Here is a 17,976-nt window from a genome sequence, read left to right on the forward strand (position 1 = left end):
TCTGGTTACCAGATACCTAAAAAAAAAAGTTCATAGATGGGTATGTATCTACGACGCTGATGTTTAAATGAAAAAGAAAAGAAAAGAAAAGAAGGATCCTGCCGGGTTTGGATGCCGCTGTCTGGGGGGTAGGAAATACGAAAGACTCTGACGAAGAATCGATAGTTGAGACTTGAAAGCCGAAGACCAACCATTGTGTCGCTTTTTTATTTTATTTTTTCTCAGTGGAGGTCGGATACTTTCCCAGCGTATCGGTGGGGATATTTTAAAAACTTGCAGGCGATGCTTGCACCCCTAAGAACCAAGCTAAACTAGTCGTGGATTTTTGTTTTCAACTAACGATCTGTGATATTATTAGATCGTTTTTGAACGTATTTGTTGCATTCAACTCAAAAAATTTGATTGTCGATTCATTGGTATGCTAGCAATCGCGGAAAAACAACTATCGATTACATAAAGGTAAAGGTAAAATTTGAGGCTTTTTTTCCCCTATATTTTGTATGGCCGTCGACGTTGCTCATTCCCAACAGACACCAAAATATGTCCTGGTCTGGCTGGAAGAATAGGCACTTGTAGTGAAACGCTAGGTGTCTCTGCCTGTCGTACATCAGTTTGTGCACCAGTTGGACGCTGTGAGATGCGTGGCGCTCAATAAAGTAAAATATCGTCGTTCCCATCCTCCAAGCAGCCATCTTGACTTGACATGGGCAGGGGCGGACGACATCTTTCCCTACCTGGTCAAACGTTCACGCTCATATTTCACTGATTCTAACTCGCTAATCTGGCTGTAGATTGTTTCAACAAACCGTCCCTTGTCAAGACTGTGAACTGTTAGGTCTGCGTGAATCGTTATGCTGTTTAGTGCAAAGAGATGGGAATCTGTCTCGCGTGAACGTTCGTGAGTGACCGACAAAAATCAACCGTCGTTTCTGCCAGCTCGGCCTAGCCCTCTCCCTGCTCGTCAGGTTAATTTTCAAATTTCTTACAAGCTATAACCAAATTTTCATCCCCAGCCCAAAGTTTAATGACGCCGGAAGTTGATGTCCTACCAGTGACAGATCTGCAGCTTGTATTGTTGATAGCATTGGGAAGCATCTATTGTTGTGTTGAGAAGCCATCAACATTCTTACAGTTGAATATCAGCTAACTAAATGTTTATCCCTCAAATCTGTGTTCAAACTGAACAAAAACAGTAATTGGCAGAGATATCTTGGTTGTTGTTGCTTGAATAATTCATGATGCTTGAATCCCGATGTCTCATCACCAGTTTGCTTGAACAGCTGGGCCTTCTTTAAACAGCTTATCAGACTAGTGTTAAAAGAAAATGTTTGAAGATGTTGATCTTGACATAATAGAGGTTGAATATTTTACTGGTAGTCCTTATTTGAAGATGCTTGCATGAGTTGCATTATTCAGCATAATGTGTCAAACTGGAATCGGTGAACGAGTTTGATGCTATTGCTTGCTTATGCTATTGCTTTAACTTGTGTTGTGTAAAATTGATTTGTAATATGATGCTCATACTCAATATTTCTTTTTTTATTTACAGGGAATATGTACCTTGTGACTGGATCTGCTCATTAGTGTAAATTAGTAACTGACATTTGGAAGCTGAAAACCATTTTTGCTTTGCTTGGTTCCGGTACAACATGTCAGCAGGGATGAGGACTACTCTGCCAACTGTTCCTGAATCCTTACCTTCTGATCATGTCTCCACTGCCAAGGTATCAAGAAATGCTTCAGTGTATATAATAACCTTGGACCGGCGAAGTTTTTGAGAAACTACACCGAGTTTCTTTTACGAAAGCGAGATGGTTCAAACAAGTGGAGATATCCAAATAATAGCAAACGCGTTTGTGATCATATACAAGAGCAAAGGCTCGAGCTGTCAGGTGTGGTTGTGACTCACCGAAATTGTGCCAAAATCTGTCTGACAGACTAGAAACCTTGTTTTGGCATCCTCCCATAACAATTTATTTCCAGTGTCCGATTTGTTTCCATGTGCCGACAGTTTTAATTGGCGAAAGTATAAATTTCATCCACACCAGCTTGCCTGCTAGGAAAGATTCAGAATCAAAGCGAGGAAATAACCTTCATTCGATAGTCATCGAGTGATATCGAAAATAACTCCCAATTCCATCCCCATTGTTAACCTGACGAGATTCGGTTTGAGCACCGTAACGCGTTGCAGGTTGTTGAACTGTAGCTCTCGGGCTCTACACGCTGTGCTGGGCCCAATTGCATTTTCGAAGCACGATAAAAAAGACGGGAAAAAGAACCTCGCTGCCAAAACCACACCTTTTGTGTGCTGTTTTCCTGTTCAGTGTCGGACGAGCGGTCGACCGCTCGAGACTTGCCACTTCTGTCGTCCTCTTAGTACCCACCCAGCTGGAATTGTTTCTTTGTAAATAATTATACTTTCTCAAGGAAAGTCATGCTTGTTAAATTAAAAGCCTTTCGTTGTGAGCGATTCGGTGTGTGAGTGCACAAGCTGTGTCTTTTCTGGATAACATTATCTTCAGTGCATTCAGCAATGGGGAATAAGGCAGCTGTAATATCTTCCCTTTTTAATTACCCAGTGCGCAGTGCATTTTTTTTTGTTATCTTTTTGGTTCTGTTTTACATCCTTCACTTCCATATTTACCAACATTTTGTTTTGTTTTGTTTTTTTCCTCTTTTCTTTTTTTTTTTCGTAGGTCAAGACTACGCCGGTCAAGTCACCTCTGCGACCGGTAAGGAAAAGATTATCATCTCAATTAAGCACATCCGTCTCGTTCTAACCCTTTTGTTTTTAAGCATCCTGTAATCTTTTGTCCATGGCTTTTTCTAGTATAAATATCAAGTATTTTGCGGAATGGGCTGTTTTCTTTCTCTCTCGCTTTTTGTGGGCATCCGGCTCTCTTAAGTGTTGATTCTTTTTCTCCAGATTCTTTCCTGTGTTTTTGGCTAGCAAACGGGTTCACAAAAGTGAGACAGTAGGGCCAAGTGGGTTTTTTATATATATATTAAGAGGCCCAGAAGAGATAAGATTTTTCGTCAACATATGGATGGTGCGTGATCGACCGTTTTTTTTTCATTTTTTCTTGTGGTGTCCTTACTTATCTTTGTGCACGTGACGTTTGGTGCTCACGGTGACGCGAGCCAGCCGGAGAAGCGTGCTTTGTACCTTCAATCAAGAAAGGAAGAAAACTTGCAGAGAAAAAAGGGATAAAGAACAAGACAGAACTTTTCGGATTATGAAGGTCGAGATGTTCACTATTTTGTGTGAGCTTAGCAGCCGGAACTTGCAGAACTTCTCGATTCATAGAACGAGTTATCACTCAAAACCTTTTCGGTTTTGTCATTAAGGAGGAGGAATTGTAGTTATGGAGCTGGTAGCCATCACACCGTAGCTGCAGTTTAAAAAAGTTAAAAGACGAGACTTTTGCTTGGCTCAACCAGTCTTGTGTGACGTCGTGACGTCATAGCGACTCAACCTTGGATTTTTTCGAGGGTAGGGTCAAGTCTTGGCTCTCCACAAAATCGTTCTTTGAATCACCGGAGGCATTGCTGATTGATCCTCGACAACCGTCAAGGTCCCTCATTTAGCCTATGCAGAATAGGCTAGATTGTAGGAGTGGGAGCTTAAATGCCAGGCAATATACGGCCACTTTCTTCCTTTTGTGTAATAAGAAATAGCCATAACAATAACCCGAATCCTTTTTTACGGAAGCGTTTCGCACCATGTTTTTTTCTTGGGGGGGGGGGAGGGGGGTTTGTTTTGTCTTTCTGTTTTCCTTTTGTAATGAGCGGTACTGTTTTCGGAGATGGTTTGTAGCTTCATGCATCGATTCCCAATGTGTCCTTTTTTCTTCTTTGTTTCGCGAGACATTGCGGCTACATGATTGCACATACCACCAGACGATGCGTCACTTTTTTTTCTTCTTCGTTTTTCTTTTTTTGGTGGTCGATGTTTGTCTTTTATTTATCCATTTCCTTCCTTCTTTCTCTATGGATTCAGATATTTTGGTTGGTGGATATTGGACAGGGAATGTTGATTGATTGACTTCCCTAGTTTTAATTGCGGAAGTCTGCGAATGACATTTAAAGGAATCTGTCATGTAAAAGTTGCGATTGTTCTTGCTTTGCTGACTTGCTTGCGTGCCAGTGCCAATCGTGTTTTTTGTGGGATGACGTGAGCAACTTGCGTTTCTGGCATGGATATCTTCTTAAACCTTTTGTTTCTTTGATTTTGATTCAATTTCAGGGGTCGGATGGCAGCAGTGGTGGCGGCGGCGGTGGAGGAGGAGGAGGAGGCGGAGGTTCCGGCAGCGCATCTGCGTCTATTCGAAGTTCCTCCAGGCGTACTTCGGAAGAACCACACATCGGGAAATATCGATTACTGAAAACCATCGGCAAAGGAAATTTTGCCAAAGTGAAACTAGCAAAACATATTCCAACAGGCAAAGAGGTGATGAGACTTTTTTTAAAATTGTTTTTACAGTTTGCAACGGTTCACGATTCCGTCCTATTCTCGATTCCCGTAACCTTTCTCCGTTCATCGGCCGTTTTTTTTTCTTCGATTGTTTCCACCAGTTGGTCACATGAAATAAAAAAAAAAAAACAACACACGCCGTGTGTCCAATGGCGGTCGTTGGGACAGCGCCGTTAATTGAGTTCCTTTACCTTACTTGGTTCACGCGCTTTTCAGTCCATGTGTCCGTTTTGATTGTGTCTCTTGTGTGTGTGTATGTGTGTGTGTGTGTGAAACAGAGATAGAATGTGAAGAAAACCCTCTTCCTGTGGTTATTCGACCCAGTTGGGGCTCATTTTTGTGTTCTAACGGTTAGTCTTATTTTCTTTCCCCCTTTTATCCACAGGTGGCTATCAAGATCATCGATAAAACCCAATTGAATCAGGGAAGCCTGCAAAAGGTGAGCAAACAATGCTTATTGCTTCTATAGGATTCCCCTCACCCCCATCTACTTTTTGATCCAACCTTTTTGTTTTGGTTTGGCTTTCGACGGGTGCCTCGAGAGACGCACTGATTCGTCTTGAAAGTACATTGGCCCTGTAATTTTCGCCCGCACGACAAGATGAATGCAATACTCTATCATTTGTTTACCCCTTCGAGCCAAATACGAAAAAAAAAAGAATAGAAAACAGATGAGGTCGAGACGCTCGAGGGATTCTTGATATTAGAAAAGCCACTTCAGAAAATAAATTGCTCTTTCGCGATACCCTACAAATTCTTTAGCCTATTTAGCAAGCCACTGTCTAATTTTGTTTCTAATCTTGTTTTTCTCTCTTCTTTTTTCAGTTGTTCAGAGAAGTGCGAATTATGAAGATACTGGACCACCCGAATATCGGTAAATTTTATCATTTGAATGCTGTCCTTTACTCTAGTCTTGAGTTAATTTTTTTTGTTATGCTCCCCTTTTCCTCTCCAAATTTTAGTGAAACTATTCCAAGTGATAGAAACTGAGAAGACATTGTACCTTGTTATGGAATATGCTAGCGGCGGCGAAGTCTTTGATTATTTGGTGCTTCACGGACGCATGAAAGAGAAAGAAGCACGCGCAAAATTTAGACAAGTAATTATCCTAAAAGGGCAACACAGTCTTATTATTGTTGCTTACATGTCTAATTTCATTAATGTATCGTTCCTCTTATTAAAAAACAGATAGTATCTGCTGTTCAGTATTGCCACCAGAAGAGAATCATCCATCGAGATCTGAAGGTAGTAGAGCTTCGTCTAAAACCCTTTCTCTATTATTTGAACTCGTAGTTTAATAATTTTTTTCACTCTGTGAACAGGCGGAAAATTTGTTATTGGATAGTGAAATGAATATCAAAATTGCCGACTTTGGATTCAGTAACGAATTCACGCCAGGAAGCAAGCTGGATACGTTTTGTGGTAGCCCACCGTATGCGGCTCCCGAACTTTTCCAAGGTAAATGACCGTCACATCCCGCTTTATTTCCTCATTTCTTTCGTTTTCTTTTCTTTTTCCTTATTTGTTTATGTTGAATTGCATTATTGATTTTGTTTGGTTGTTTACAGGAAAGAAATACGACGGGCCCGAAGTAGATGTTTGGTCGCTGGGAGTCATTTTGTACACATTGGTGAGCGGCTCGCTGCCCTTCGACGGGTCCACGCTGCGGGAGCTGAGAGAGCGCGTCCTGCGGGGAAAATACCGTATCCCTTTTTACATGTCGACTGACTGCGAAAATCTACTCAAGAAGTTTCTCGTTCTAAATCCGACGAAGCGAGCATCGCTTGAGGTGAGTGCCCTTGTATCTGAATTCCCTTTTTTTTTTGTTTTTTTCTAACCCCACGGGTGGGTTTGAGGCTTTGGTTGATCGATGACTGACTCTTGTCTTTTTTTTCTTTTTTGATGTTCCGTTCCGCGCAGGCGATCATGAAAGACAAGTGGATGAATATGGGGCACGAAGAGGACGAATTGAAACCTTTCTCGGAACCGGAAGTTGATCTGTCTGACCTCAAACGGATAGAAATTTTGGTCGGCATGGGCTACAGTCGGACGGAGATTGAAGACTCTCTAAAAACTCAAAAGTATGACGACGTCTTCGCCACGTATCTGCTTCTTGGACGAAGATCGACCGATGTACGTGATAGTCTTTATATTTGTTTGCCTTTTAAGGGAATGACGTGATTTATTTAAATTTTCCCCTTTTTTTTTTAGTTGGAGAGTGACGGATCTCGGTCAGGCAGCTCATTGTCATTGCGGGGCGTCCCTCCACGAACGGACACTGCGGCCGCTGCCTCCGGACCGACTTCTGTGCCCTCTTCGGGCCATTCTTCCCAATCAGGATCTGGGACGGCCACCGTTTCTGTAAGCGCCACTGGGGGCCAAAGAAGCGTGCACCGCTCTATTTCGGCTACTTCGTCCAAAACGGGTCGTCGAGCGTCGTCGGGTGGTGAAACGCGCGAAGCTGCCACTAATGCCAGTGCCTCGGGTGCCGCCTCTGCCGTTGCCTCCGGTGCTAATGCCGGAGCGACAACCGCTACGGCTGGCAATCGTGCTTCAACGGCCGCCACGCCCCAGGTCACCAATCACAGTTCGAGCGGAGTAGCGCCGACCAACTTTTTCCGTCGTCAAAACACGGTTGACTCGGCCACCATTAAAGAGACATCCGCTCGGCTAGGAGCGGGCAACGCCTCGAGTGGGGGCCCGACGGGCGTTCGGCCACTGGCTTCGCCAGCTGCCATAAAAAATGCAACTGCCAATCCAACCGGTACGTATTTCATCTTGCGCTGTCTTGTTCACGAGAATCTTGCCACTCCCTCGAATGAATGAAAGAAAGGCAGGCCGGAAGGAAGGAAGGAAGGAGGAGGAGGGAAGTAAGAAAAAGGGGAACTAACGGATGTATCGCTTTCTGGCGAGGGGAAGATATCCAATCTCATTTCGCGATATCCATCGAGATTGATGGCCGTGTTATTCGATTTTTGCCGGACCAAGATCGCCGTCCAATCACAATTCTAGAGAAAAAAAGTATCCGGAATTATACTTGGAGAGGCTTTTGGATCGTGATCTTCGTTTGGCATGGCTATTATCGTGGTCACTGACGGGAGAAGATCGTATCCTGGTTTATTACATGTCCTCTTCGTGTCTGTTTCCAGCACTCTAGAGATCAAACGCTAAATTGAACTTTTGATTGTTGATGTAACCATAGGTAATGCCGGAGCTGCTAGTCCAAGTAGCAGCTTGTTCGGCAAGCCGAGAGGATTAACGAAATCGAACACGATGGCGGCCAACGCTAATCGTACTCTGGGCCCAGGAACAACGTCGGTCGGTCGCCGCTCAACCATAGGTTACGAATCAAAGTCTTCCTCGAGTGAGAAAACCAATGCCATTGGCAGCGACGCTCTTACCACGTAAGTCGTTTGATCTTCAACTTTTGTTTTTGGTTTATTTTTAGTGGTAATGAAATTAAGAGGGAAAGAAAAAAGGTCTCATTTGTAGAGTTCTGCCTTCGACTGCATGTTGTTGTTTTAATTATTGCCCTTCTCCTTTGTGTCTATTATTGCGTTATGTCGTAGGTTTCCGTTTTATTTACAGTGTGTTTGTTTTAGTTCGGGTTTTTTTCTTGTTTTAAAACGGGTCCGTTCCTACCTGATCGATTGCCATTTCACTTCTCGACGGGACTGTTTTTTTTTGGCGTGTTTTATTTATATCACCTTGCGGATCCAACCGTTGGGCCCGCAAAATGTGTCCTTCTTCTCTATCGGAGAAAGGTTCCGTGATACAAGATTGAGTGTCAGCAAGTATTGATTTGATGACTCAGTTGTCTACGTCACGCGAGTTCTTACTTAGCGAGCCATAGTGGCGGCTCCATGGACACCAGTCAGTTTCCCAGAGCTGTTGCTGCTAGCTAGCTAGCTTTTTTTATTTTATTTTATTTTTCTGTTCTTTGTTCCGTCCTTCGCCCTTCACAACTCCCACGTTCAACGTCTTCCCGTCTTGTAGCGAGTATGTGAATGTTGTGACCACACACTTTCTTTTTGACACTTAACACATTTGTCTCGCCAACTGTCGGCTTGCCCTTTTCCAAAGTGCCGTAGTTCATTTTCTTAACTGCATCCTTCTCTTGCTACCTCACATCTTGTCTGACTGACTGCTGCTGATGTTGCTGCTGTTGACGTTTTGGGGCGGCGCTCGAATACACACACTCACGCTGGCAGGGCGACGGAGACCAAAGTCAAGGGTCACGTCAAGTCGGCCTCGATTTCAGCAGCGGTGCGAAGCGAGCTCAGTCCGGAGAGCGCCTCGCCCGCCCTCGATCCGCTTCGAATCAGGTAGTTTCACTATTGCTTCATTTCCTCCTTCCATCGAAAACCGCAAGACATAAAAACTTTTGCTAAGGGAAAAAAGAGCGGTCGCTCGCGCTCATCTTGAGGATCCAGGGGATTCGGGTGTGCTCGTTCATGTGCTAACTAACGTTTGCCTTGTGACTCCTTCCACCTTGTCTCTCTTGTTGTCTCTTCTTTTTTTTTTTATTTGATACTTGTCCTTGTTCAACTGTTATTTTTTTTTGTCTCCTGTTTTTAATCTTTCCATTTCTTTCTTTCTTAAAAACACACTAATTGGTGGTTGGCAGATTGAAGGGAATGGGAGAGCAGTAAATGACCGCGTAGTTGTGACTATATTTGTCGATGCGCTCTCAGTGTCATAGATTATGGTATTTGCTTCGCAGGTGTCAACGGAGTTTCTCAAGGTTGATAACAAATATTGTTCATGCATTCGTACTTTTTTCTCTTTCAACGTCACAGAGCTGGTGGAAGGAGCCAAAACATGTTTTATCTGGTCTTGGAACCTTGGAATAATATTTTTAAATAATTTTACTTCGAAAAACACTGGTAAAAAATTCTTGTTCTAATTGAATTTGTTTTCTCTTTGTTGTAATTCGTTTCCAGTGCTGGACGTACCGTGAGTGGAGCACCAACCGCAGCGGGAGGATCATCCGGTGCCGGCACGCCCACCGGGTCAGGATCGAGCACCAACCGTTTCACGACGGGACAGTTCCCCCGTAACGTTCCCAGTCGTTCGACATTCCACAGCGGGCAAAATCGCCCTAGAAACCAGGCGGCCACTTATGGAGGTGCTGCCGGCGGAGGGATGGCTGGCGCCGACTCGTCCGGCTTGGGACCTTCGTCGCGCACCTCCTTCTTCTCGAAGCTGTCCTCGCGCTTCTCTAAACGGTGAGCTCATCCCGCCTTAGTCGTTTTTGTTCTTATCGGACGTTGGTGCACTTACAATTGTGCCCTATACGTATCGGACGCATAATAAGAGGGTTACCAAAAAAAAGTCGACAACGACAGGAATATCTTTTTTGTTTTACACTTTACACCAATCCAAGAGTCACGTGCTGTTCTAACCTATTACGTTGTGGGGACCAAATCGACGTTCTTTGGAATTTTTTATTCTTTTTTTTTCATTATCAATAGTTTGTTTTGTTTCGATTTTGAATTTTGTTCAATTTTGGCTTCGTTGTCCAGTATGATTCCATCGTCTGTCGCCTTTTTTTCCCCCCTCTTGTCGGATGTGAAGCAAAGGAGAGTCTGGTTCAGATTGATGGTTAAACACAAGAAATGAAACAGTTAACTTTTGTTCGTAAAGACATAGTGAGAAAAGCGCTCCATGTTGTCTTCTATTTTTTTTTTCTTTTCATTTTGGTATTTGTTTGACTTCCTTGTTGTCATTGTTGTTTTGGATCTTTGACAAAGAGAGAAACACGTTGGCAATCACTGTCAAAAGAAAGTTTATCTTAGATATGGGGTGTGTTATTTACAGTAGTAACGTAAATGATGACCAAGTGAAGCCGCGATCCCTACGCTTCACGTGGAGTATGAAGACTACTTCCTCGCGCGACCCTAATGAAATCATGATGGAAATCCGCAAGGTATTCACACTCCCCCATATAAACAAAAATCACGCCACACACACACAAAAAGGCAGTACTTAGTAGAATTCTATTGGAACTTTTTTTTTTTTTTTTGAATTTGGATTTTCTTTTTATTTATTTTGGAACTGGACTAGCATTCCTCGTTTTTTTTTTTTCCTAATTTAAATTTTGGTTTCATTTGGACACCTGTTTTTCCCCATTGATTTTTATTTTTACATTTTCGGCTCTTGTCCACTGATCAGAAATGATTGACCACACTGTCCACTGCTCATCATCCGACCTCGCATGCTAACTATTTCTCCGTATTTAAAAACCCCGTAAAACATCCTCTTTTTCGTTCTTCTTTTTTTTTTTTTTTTTTCTCTTTCTTAAAAAAAAACGGCTGGTTTTCTTCAATTTGGCTCGTGGTGTGGTGATGGTGGAGGAAGGTGGAGTAAATGTCAGCTTTTATTCAATGAAAAAAAATCATAATATTTATTAATTTGGCTTTTGTTGTTACAAATAATAATTGGCATTTGGTTTTTTGTTTAGATTTCTTTATGTTATTTGTTTTTTGTTTATTCATTAAACTTGTTTTATTTTTTTATTTAACCCCTTTCCACTTTAATTTTTTAACCCGTTGGGCCATTTGTTATTTTCCGACTGGGGGTTAGTTTCGTCATATCGTCCACCAAACCTCCCCGGCTTTTCCAAAACACCATTCATACTTGATTTTTTTTATTCCAGCAACCATCGACATAAAAGACAATTTTTTTATAATCATTCAAAAAGGAATTGGTTCGTTTTTGACTGACCTGAATGCGATTTTCTTTCAATCTCAATCGAACCGTTAGTCTTGTTTCGTTTGTTGGTCGAGCAGTGACGCAGAAACGATTATGTTTCGTAGCTCCAATATGTTTACTTCTTTATTTATTTTGTATTCGTCGAAACTTTTATTTGTTTCCTCTCTCTCTTAAGTTAAATAAAGAAGTAAATACGAAACAAGTTTACGTATAAGCAAAACCGAATTGATGAATAAGAAAATTTATCAAAAATATACAAAAGCCGGGCAGGTTTCCATCATTTTTTCTATCCTAATTGTTGGTTGTTACACATTAGAAGTATTTTTTTTTTCTTAGTTCTTTTGGTACTTAAGACGGTCGATAGCTTTTCCTGTCTCTTCGTGTCCCCCCCAAAACACTTGTACGACATTGCTTAAAGCTGTCGCAATTTTCGTTCGATTTGCGTCATTAATCTTTTTGACATTTGTTTTGTCTCGTTGTCTCTCCATCGGCCAATTGCGGTTCATATCTAAAGGTTCTTGACGCCAACAACTGCGACTACGAACAACGCGAGAGGTACCTCCTCCTCTGCGTCCACGGCGACCCAAATACCGACTCCCTTGTCCAATGGGAAATCGAGGTAAAATGTTTGACCTTCGCAACCGTGTATGTTTCTTTTTGTTTTCTCGTTCTTGTTTTCTGTTCTCTTACCTTCTGCTCGGGAGTGAACTGTTGTGAGTTCACAATTAAGGAAAGAAGCCATTAGTTCATGGCCATTCAAATGGAGAGAGATATGAATCGAATCCAGAGCGCAAATGTCTTTTTGCTGTTTGGAAAACGAAGAATTTTTTTCAAGAGTAGGAGCGAGTGAGAGCCTGCTTTGAATAGTTTATTTTGAGCGCCTCTGGGATTGCCCAACTTGCCGGGTGGTCCTTTGACATGGTTTTCCCGTTTTATTTTAGTGTTCTAAAATTGTTTGTTCATTCATTTCTTTAGGTATGCAAACTACCTCGCCTCTCCCTGAACGGTGTTCGCTTCAAGCGCATCTCTGGAACGTCGATTGGATTCAAAAATATTGCTTCTAAAATAGCCAACGAACTGAAACTGTGACTACCAGACGTCTCTGATAATTCCGACTCAGAGCACGATTGAAGATAGAAAGAAAGAAAAAAGAAAGAAAAAGAAAACAAAGTTTAAGCAAAAGGAAAAGAAAAAAAAATATTCTAATACTTGTACAACATTTTTAATAAGGGGGGCGCGCAAGCTAGCTCTTGAATGGTGTCCACGGTTTCCGAGTGAAAAAAAAAAATGATAAGCGCTCAGTTTTTTTTTTTTTTTCTTTCTTTCTTTCTTTCGGTTTTTTAAGCACCTTGATACGTTGAAAAACTTCTTTGGTTGGCATAATGGAAAAGGCTGGAATTGGTGCTTCTCAACTTAAGCTATACACCGGCCCATCCCCACCCAACAAACATCCCGGAAATAAAAACCCTTTCTCTGTTCTCTTCTTCTGTTCTTTCTTTCTCTCCTCTCTATTAATTCCCTTTGCCCTGCCAACGTTTCCTCAGTCCTTTTTACCGCTGTCATGTTTCCTCCAACTTGTTGCCCATGATTATGTCCAGCATTGCAATGACTTTTTTTCTTTTCGTGTGTCCCCCTCCCAACTTCTTCCTTCATTTTCTCTTCAAGGAACAAAGCAAGCGTGTAGCTTTTAATGTTCACCCAAATTCGTCCATCGCTAACCAACCGAGGCGCAACGCAGCCGTGGCGCTCCAGATTGACATACGACACCCACACGCCTCTCTTCTCTTCCATCCCTCACACGATTTGTCCCTTCAATATTTTTCCGTCTATATTACTATATAGGATGGACTTGCGTTGCTCTAGCAATTGCATTGAATAATTCCCCCTTCCCTCCCTTCATCATGAATTTTTCTTTTCAATTTTGAAATGTGTATAGCCAATTGTGTGCGAATGTAAGTGCGTATGCGAGACAAGAGAGAAAGTGTGTAAGGGGGAGGTTTAAAGGGCGCGCTGCTAGCTAATGATGGTGTAGATTCGGTATTCTCTCTCTTTATCACATGTACTTTTTCTCTGTTCCTTCCGATTCCTCCTCCTTCTCTTCCACTTCCCCTTCATTTTTTTCTTGTTGTGTAGCTCACAGTGTGTAGTGAAATTGGACAAATCCTAGGGTATCGGTAGTACCTCTACTTTTTTTTCGTACTCTGGTCTGCTGATTAACCTACCGTTTTGTTTCACAACTTTCCCTCTCCCACTCGGATGTTTTTTAATGATTAATATTAATATCATTTATTATTATAATAATTTTCACCACCACCCTCCCCCGTCACTCTCCTTCGTCGCCCACATTATGTTTCTGACCTGCTGCACCGTATCTTTATGAGAAATGAGCTGTACGCGATTATCCTCATCGTTGAAAATTCATCTTTAAAAATATCATCCCCTTTTTCTCGGTTGATTTATTTTTCTTTTCTTTAATTTCTGATTTCTCCTCATTCCTTTTTTGAGCCGATGGAAAAAAAACGAACGATGGAGTCGTTTTCACCTTGCGTTTAAGATCCGTAACTCCTTGCCCAATTCCCCCACTTCCCGAATTTTTTTTTTTTTTTTTTTTGCAAATAGTTTAAATATCACGTCCCCTCTGAAGGTTTTCTACGTCGCTTTAACTGTTTGAAACAAAAAAAAGGATTCAAAAAAATTGAGGATGAGGGGAACATCCATTCCTGTGTGCACTTGAAAATTGTACATATGAAGGGTGACATGAAAAGAGTACGATTGTGTAACCCCATAAAAGCCCCCTGCCAATTACAGTATCGTAGTTCTCACTCGTTCGTCTAAACAATAATAATTACGACAGTTCAACCACTAAAAGAGTAACTTTTTTTTTGCCAGCAGTCAAGATTATTTCATCATGTATTTCGCGTACAAACTGTAATCAAAGGCGTCGGATGGCAGGACTCGGTCCGAGTCTGTTGGGAATCGCAGCGCTTTTATGGCCGTCCACATTTCTTCCATTTCGTCGGCAGAGAAAGGCTCCCCGCTCCCCGTCAGTGAGGATTCCAGTTCTTTTTTCGTCAAATAGCCTGAAAAAGTGAGAAAAGTACTTAGCTTAGCTTTTTGTTGTACGCGTCAGTCTGAGAACGAACGTTTAACACACCTTTCCTTTCTGAATCCAGTGTCTGGAATGCCCGTAAAATCAAGTCCTCTGTTGCCGATTGGAACCTTGACCCATATTGACAAATAACCGCGTTATCGTTAAACAAATAACACCCAGTGTTGAGCCAGACAGCTGTACGTTACACAAGTAGTTAGATACCGTTTCTGCTGTAGTATCCCACTGACTGTGGGTGCGAATTTTTGCAGAGTGACAAATTGCGTCGTTCCTTCTCCTTCCATAGCCGTAACCAGATGTTGCAATTCCGATTCTGATGGACAGCAGCCTTATTTTTTAAATATTTGACAGTTTGAAAAGAGCAAAGAAGAGAATAAGGGATTAACATTTTGGATTCATTAACAGTCAAAATTAGGTTTTTTTTTACTTACCCAGAGATCGAATGATGGTTCCGACCTCCCTCACGTCAACCGATTCGTTATTCAACGCATCGAAAACCAAAAAAGCTTCTGTTGCCAATTTGGTGAACGGGCATTCAATGGCCGGCGTTTGCAATTGGTGATCACCCGTAAATTCGGCATCTTTCTTGTTTTGACTCTTACTCGCCATTTTTTCTGAAAGCAATGGTTTTTACGCAACGATCAAACACAACGGCGTTCCCCATGGCAACTGTGAAACACGAATGCTGTTGTTTAATCAACAAAAGGATTTTTTCAAATTCGATAAATCCAGAAATAGATCTATGAACTCATAAATGCAGCCGAAAATAGCAGTTGGATCTTACCCTTGAGTAGCTAGGAGAGACTAAACTTACGCAAGAGAGGAAAGGTATTAATAATTTTAAAAAGTCATTGCTGATAACATTGACAAACATGACGTTCGTGATGACATCAAAAGGTTTTCGGGGCCTACGTGAGGCGAGGGTTATGCAGGGTGCGCAATCAAAGTTGTTTACGGATTTGGACTCACCGGGTTGTGTGGGTTATCTAGATGAAACTGACGCTGCATGAGATTGTAAGGTGAATGAAGACGGTACTCAGTGATCCAAACAAGTCTCAAAATAGTTCAAAATGTCTCAAAATAGGTGTTTGTTCTATCTGATTACACAAAAATGGAAGGGTAACTGAGCATGACAATTTTATCTCCATAATGACATTGCACTGTGGCGAGCTATATAAAGCGAAGCTTCTAAAATAGTCAGCATTAGCAAATCGTCGGCTTCCGTGTCTACAGAGCAACTAAAAGAAGACAGAAGAAGTTCTCTCCGAGTCGTACAAGATTTATTCAAACACAATCTCATCTTTGAAAATGAATTCCATTTACCGCCGGGTAATTATTCTTCTCTTTCACGCTATTGTCTTTTGCCATGGCTACCGCATTCTGGCTGTCATGCCCTACGCTTCAGCAAGCCACAAAAACACCGTGGTCCCGCTCCTTACTTCTTTGGCGGAACGAGGGCATCACGTTACTTACATCACTGGAAAAAGGACCCAGCAGCTTCAGAATACAACAAACGTAAGAGAAATTGTCCTTGACATGAAAGTCGAATTTACCATCGCAAATCGAGGTGCCGACAGAAAGTCTTTCTTCGACAACATTGTGGAGCAGCCTTTCAAGACGAAAATGGAGTTTCTTCAGAAATTCCGAGAGGTACCCGAGAGTGCGATCAACAGCACTTTTAGAGATCCCCAAGTCCGAAACATGATGGAAACGGAGAAGTTTGATGTTGTCCTGATTTCTGTAATTACGGCATACGTGGGGTATCCGTTGGCCTGGCATTTTAATTGCCCATTCATCGTCATGAGTCCAAACGTCGCATTCGCCGACATGCCGTTTGTAGTGGGAGATTCCGAACACACAGAGTACGTCCCGTTCATCATGTCTGGCTTTACAAGTCGAATGAGTTTGATGGAGCGCACAATCAACACGGCATTAGTCCATTTGACGAGCAAGATTCCAAAAATCTTCAACACCCCAATTTACGAAAAGCTGGTTCAACATTATCTGCCTGGATGCCCTCCTCTGTTGGAGATTGAACACAACACGAGTTTGATTTTTACCAACACTCATCCGAGCATCTCTTACCCTCGTGCAAGTCCACCCAGCCTAATCGAGGTTGGAGCTATCCATTGCCATCCTGCCAAGGCGTTGCCAACGGTAAGCAGTTACTTAATACCAATTAAAATTAATACGTAATAGAGTGCGCAATATTTTCATTGTATTGTATTAATGATGCCCTTCAGAGATTTGTGTAACTTGGTGTCTGTTATCCTTGGGGTCATTATGGTCTGATAAGGTTTAGTGTTCGGTTCGGTGATCGAACCAAACAACCAGTCAACCCACATCACCTTTCGTAATCGGCTAATCAGTTTCTTTATGGTTCATGCACTGCAAAAGCAAATATTAGTTTGGGCTTGTTGCAGTATACTAGAACTGAGATATGGTCTAGTGATAAATTTTAATTGTTCATGGGTCCTGCGTTTACGTTATCAAAATCGAATATCGTTTATTAAGTTTGAATGAAACTCAATGGTATTATTTTCAACCATAGTTAATTATATATGTATTTCTTTTTACAGGACTTGGAGGAATTCGTTGACGATGGAGGAAATCCAGCCGGATTTCTAGTCTTTACCGTGGGCTCAGTCATACAAATGGATGAAATGCCGGATAGAATCCTTGAGGTTTTCAAAAATGTGTTTGCTCGTTTGCCGCAACGAGTTATCTGGCAGTGGAAAAACCAACCGAAAAATTTGACAATGCCTGCCAACGTGTTGCTGTCCAGTTGGTTGCCGCAACAAGACCTATTAGGTAATTCATATCAGTCGTTTTATCATAGGACAACATAACTGATTACAAATTTTGCTTTTTGTAGGTCATCCGAAATGTCGCGGATTCCTCACTCACGGGGGTCTTCTAAGCACGCAAGAGGCGGTGTATCACGGAGTCCCTGTAATTGGAATCCCTTTTGTAACTGACCAAGAGAACAACATGATTAAGGCTGTTTCAGATGGTTACGCTATCAGACTCGATTGGAACAACATAGACGAAGACAAATTGCACACAGCTCTTCTTGATATACTAAATGACCCAAAGTATGTTTCACATTGAACTTCCGTGTCGTTTGAAGAATTTGACTAAAAAACATTTTCGAATTTAGATATGATACCAATGTTAAGCGACTACAGTCTCTGCTAAGAGATCAACCCGAAACACCACTAGAAAGGGCTGTTTTCTGGACAGAATATGTACTGCGCAATAAAGGAGCAGCTGCGCTACAACTCGGTTCAAGAAACCTATCCAGATTTCAACGAAACCTCATTGACGTGTATATCATTTTATTCGCAGCCTTTGTGAGTTCGATGTTAGCAGTCACCTTGGCGATACGTTGGGCGTGTTTGAGGTGGCCAAGAAAGTAAAAGGTGTACGCTCATCAGCAATCACAGTCAAAATTCGTGTGTCCACAAAAATCTCGCACAAGGGATTCAATGTTGTATCATAAATTAATTTTTCAAAAATAATGTATTCTCGTCAACGTTTTCGCGAAAGAAAAGAACGAATAAACTTTGTTTTACTTATTTTAAATAACAAAAACAATGAATCAATGGATATGCATTATGCAAAATAGATAAGAGTTAAGCGCAAACTAGCGGGGGTAACCGCTGTTAATTTAATTCGC

The 17,976-nt window shown here is 41.9% G+C and overlaps 3 protein-coding genes across 26 annotated transcripts; 2 read left to right on the top strand and 1 right to left on the bottom strand.

Moving 5' to 3' along the window:
• Positions 1 to 503: 503 nt before the first annotated feature.
• LOC124191998 (MAP/microtubule affinity-regulating kinase 3-like) lies at positions 504 to 13,643 on the top strand. 24 transcript variants are annotated; one of them, XM_046585098.1, is made up of 18 exons: positions 667 to 965; positions 1,550 to 1,724; positions 2,697 to 2,732; positions 4,247 to 4,450; positions 4,860 to 4,913; positions 5,300 to 5,348; positions 5,437 to 5,573; positions 5,663 to 5,719; positions 5,797 to 5,932; positions 6,043 to 6,263; positions 6,395 to 6,607; positions 6,686 to 7,238; positions 7,677 to 7,878; positions 8,686 to 8,799; positions 9,418 to 9,702; positions 10,295 to 10,403; positions 11,703 to 11,807; positions 12,164 to 13,643. In XM_046585098.1, exons 2-18 carry the CDS (start codon positions 1,650 to 1,652, stop codon positions 12,275 to 12,277), a joined length of 2,664 nt encoding a protein of 887 aa, XP_046441054.1. In that variant the 5' UTR covers positions 667 to 965; positions 1,550 to 1,649; the 3' UTR covers positions 12,278 to 13,643. The 24 variants fall into 24 exon arrangements, with proteins under 24 accessions (XP_046441063.1, XP_046441054.1, XP_046441055.1 ...); XM_046585099.1 differs by having other exon boundaries at positions 10,298 to 10,403; XM_046585107.1 differs by lacking the exon at positions 8,686 to 8,799 and having other exon boundaries at positions 504 to 965; positions 10,298 to 10,403.
• Positions 13,644 to 14,080: 437 nt separating this feature from the next.
• On the bottom strand, positions 14,081 to 15,047 carry LOC124192004 (dynein regulatory complex protein 8-like). The gene is made up of 4 exons (XM_046585131.1): positions 14,729 to 15,047; positions 14,502 to 14,625; positions 14,343 to 14,407; positions 14,081 to 14,268 (listed from the first exon to the last, which is right to left on the bottom strand). Exons 1-4 carry the CDS (start codon positions 14,904 to 14,906, stop codon positions 14,087 to 14,089), a joined length of 549 nt encoding a protein of 182 aa, XP_046441087.1. The 5' UTR covers positions 14,907 to 15,047; the 3' UTR covers positions 14,081 to 14,086.
• Positions 15,048 to 15,077: 30 nt separating this feature from the next.
• Positions 15,078 to 17,875, top strand: LOC124192002 (UDP-glucosyltransferase 2-like). Its single transcript, XM_046585129.1, has 4 exons — positions 15,078 to 16,454; positions 16,877 to 17,108; positions 17,173 to 17,392; positions 17,458 to 17,875. The coding sequence occupies exons 1-4, from the start codon at positions 15,606 to 15,608 to the stop codon at positions 17,714 to 17,716; spliced, it is 1,560 nt and encodes a 519-aa protein (XP_046441085.1). The 5' UTR covers positions 15,078 to 15,605; the 3' UTR covers positions 17,717 to 17,875.
• Positions 17,876 to 17,976: the final 101 nt, after the last annotated feature.

The sequence above is a fragment of the Daphnia pulex genome, chromosome 4 (assembly GCF_021134715.1).
Source record: "Daphnia pulex isolate KAP4 chromosome 4, ASM2113471v1".
Lineage (NCBI taxonomy): Eukaryota > Metazoa > Arthropoda > Branchiopoda > Diplostraca > Daphniidae > Daphnia > Daphnia pulex.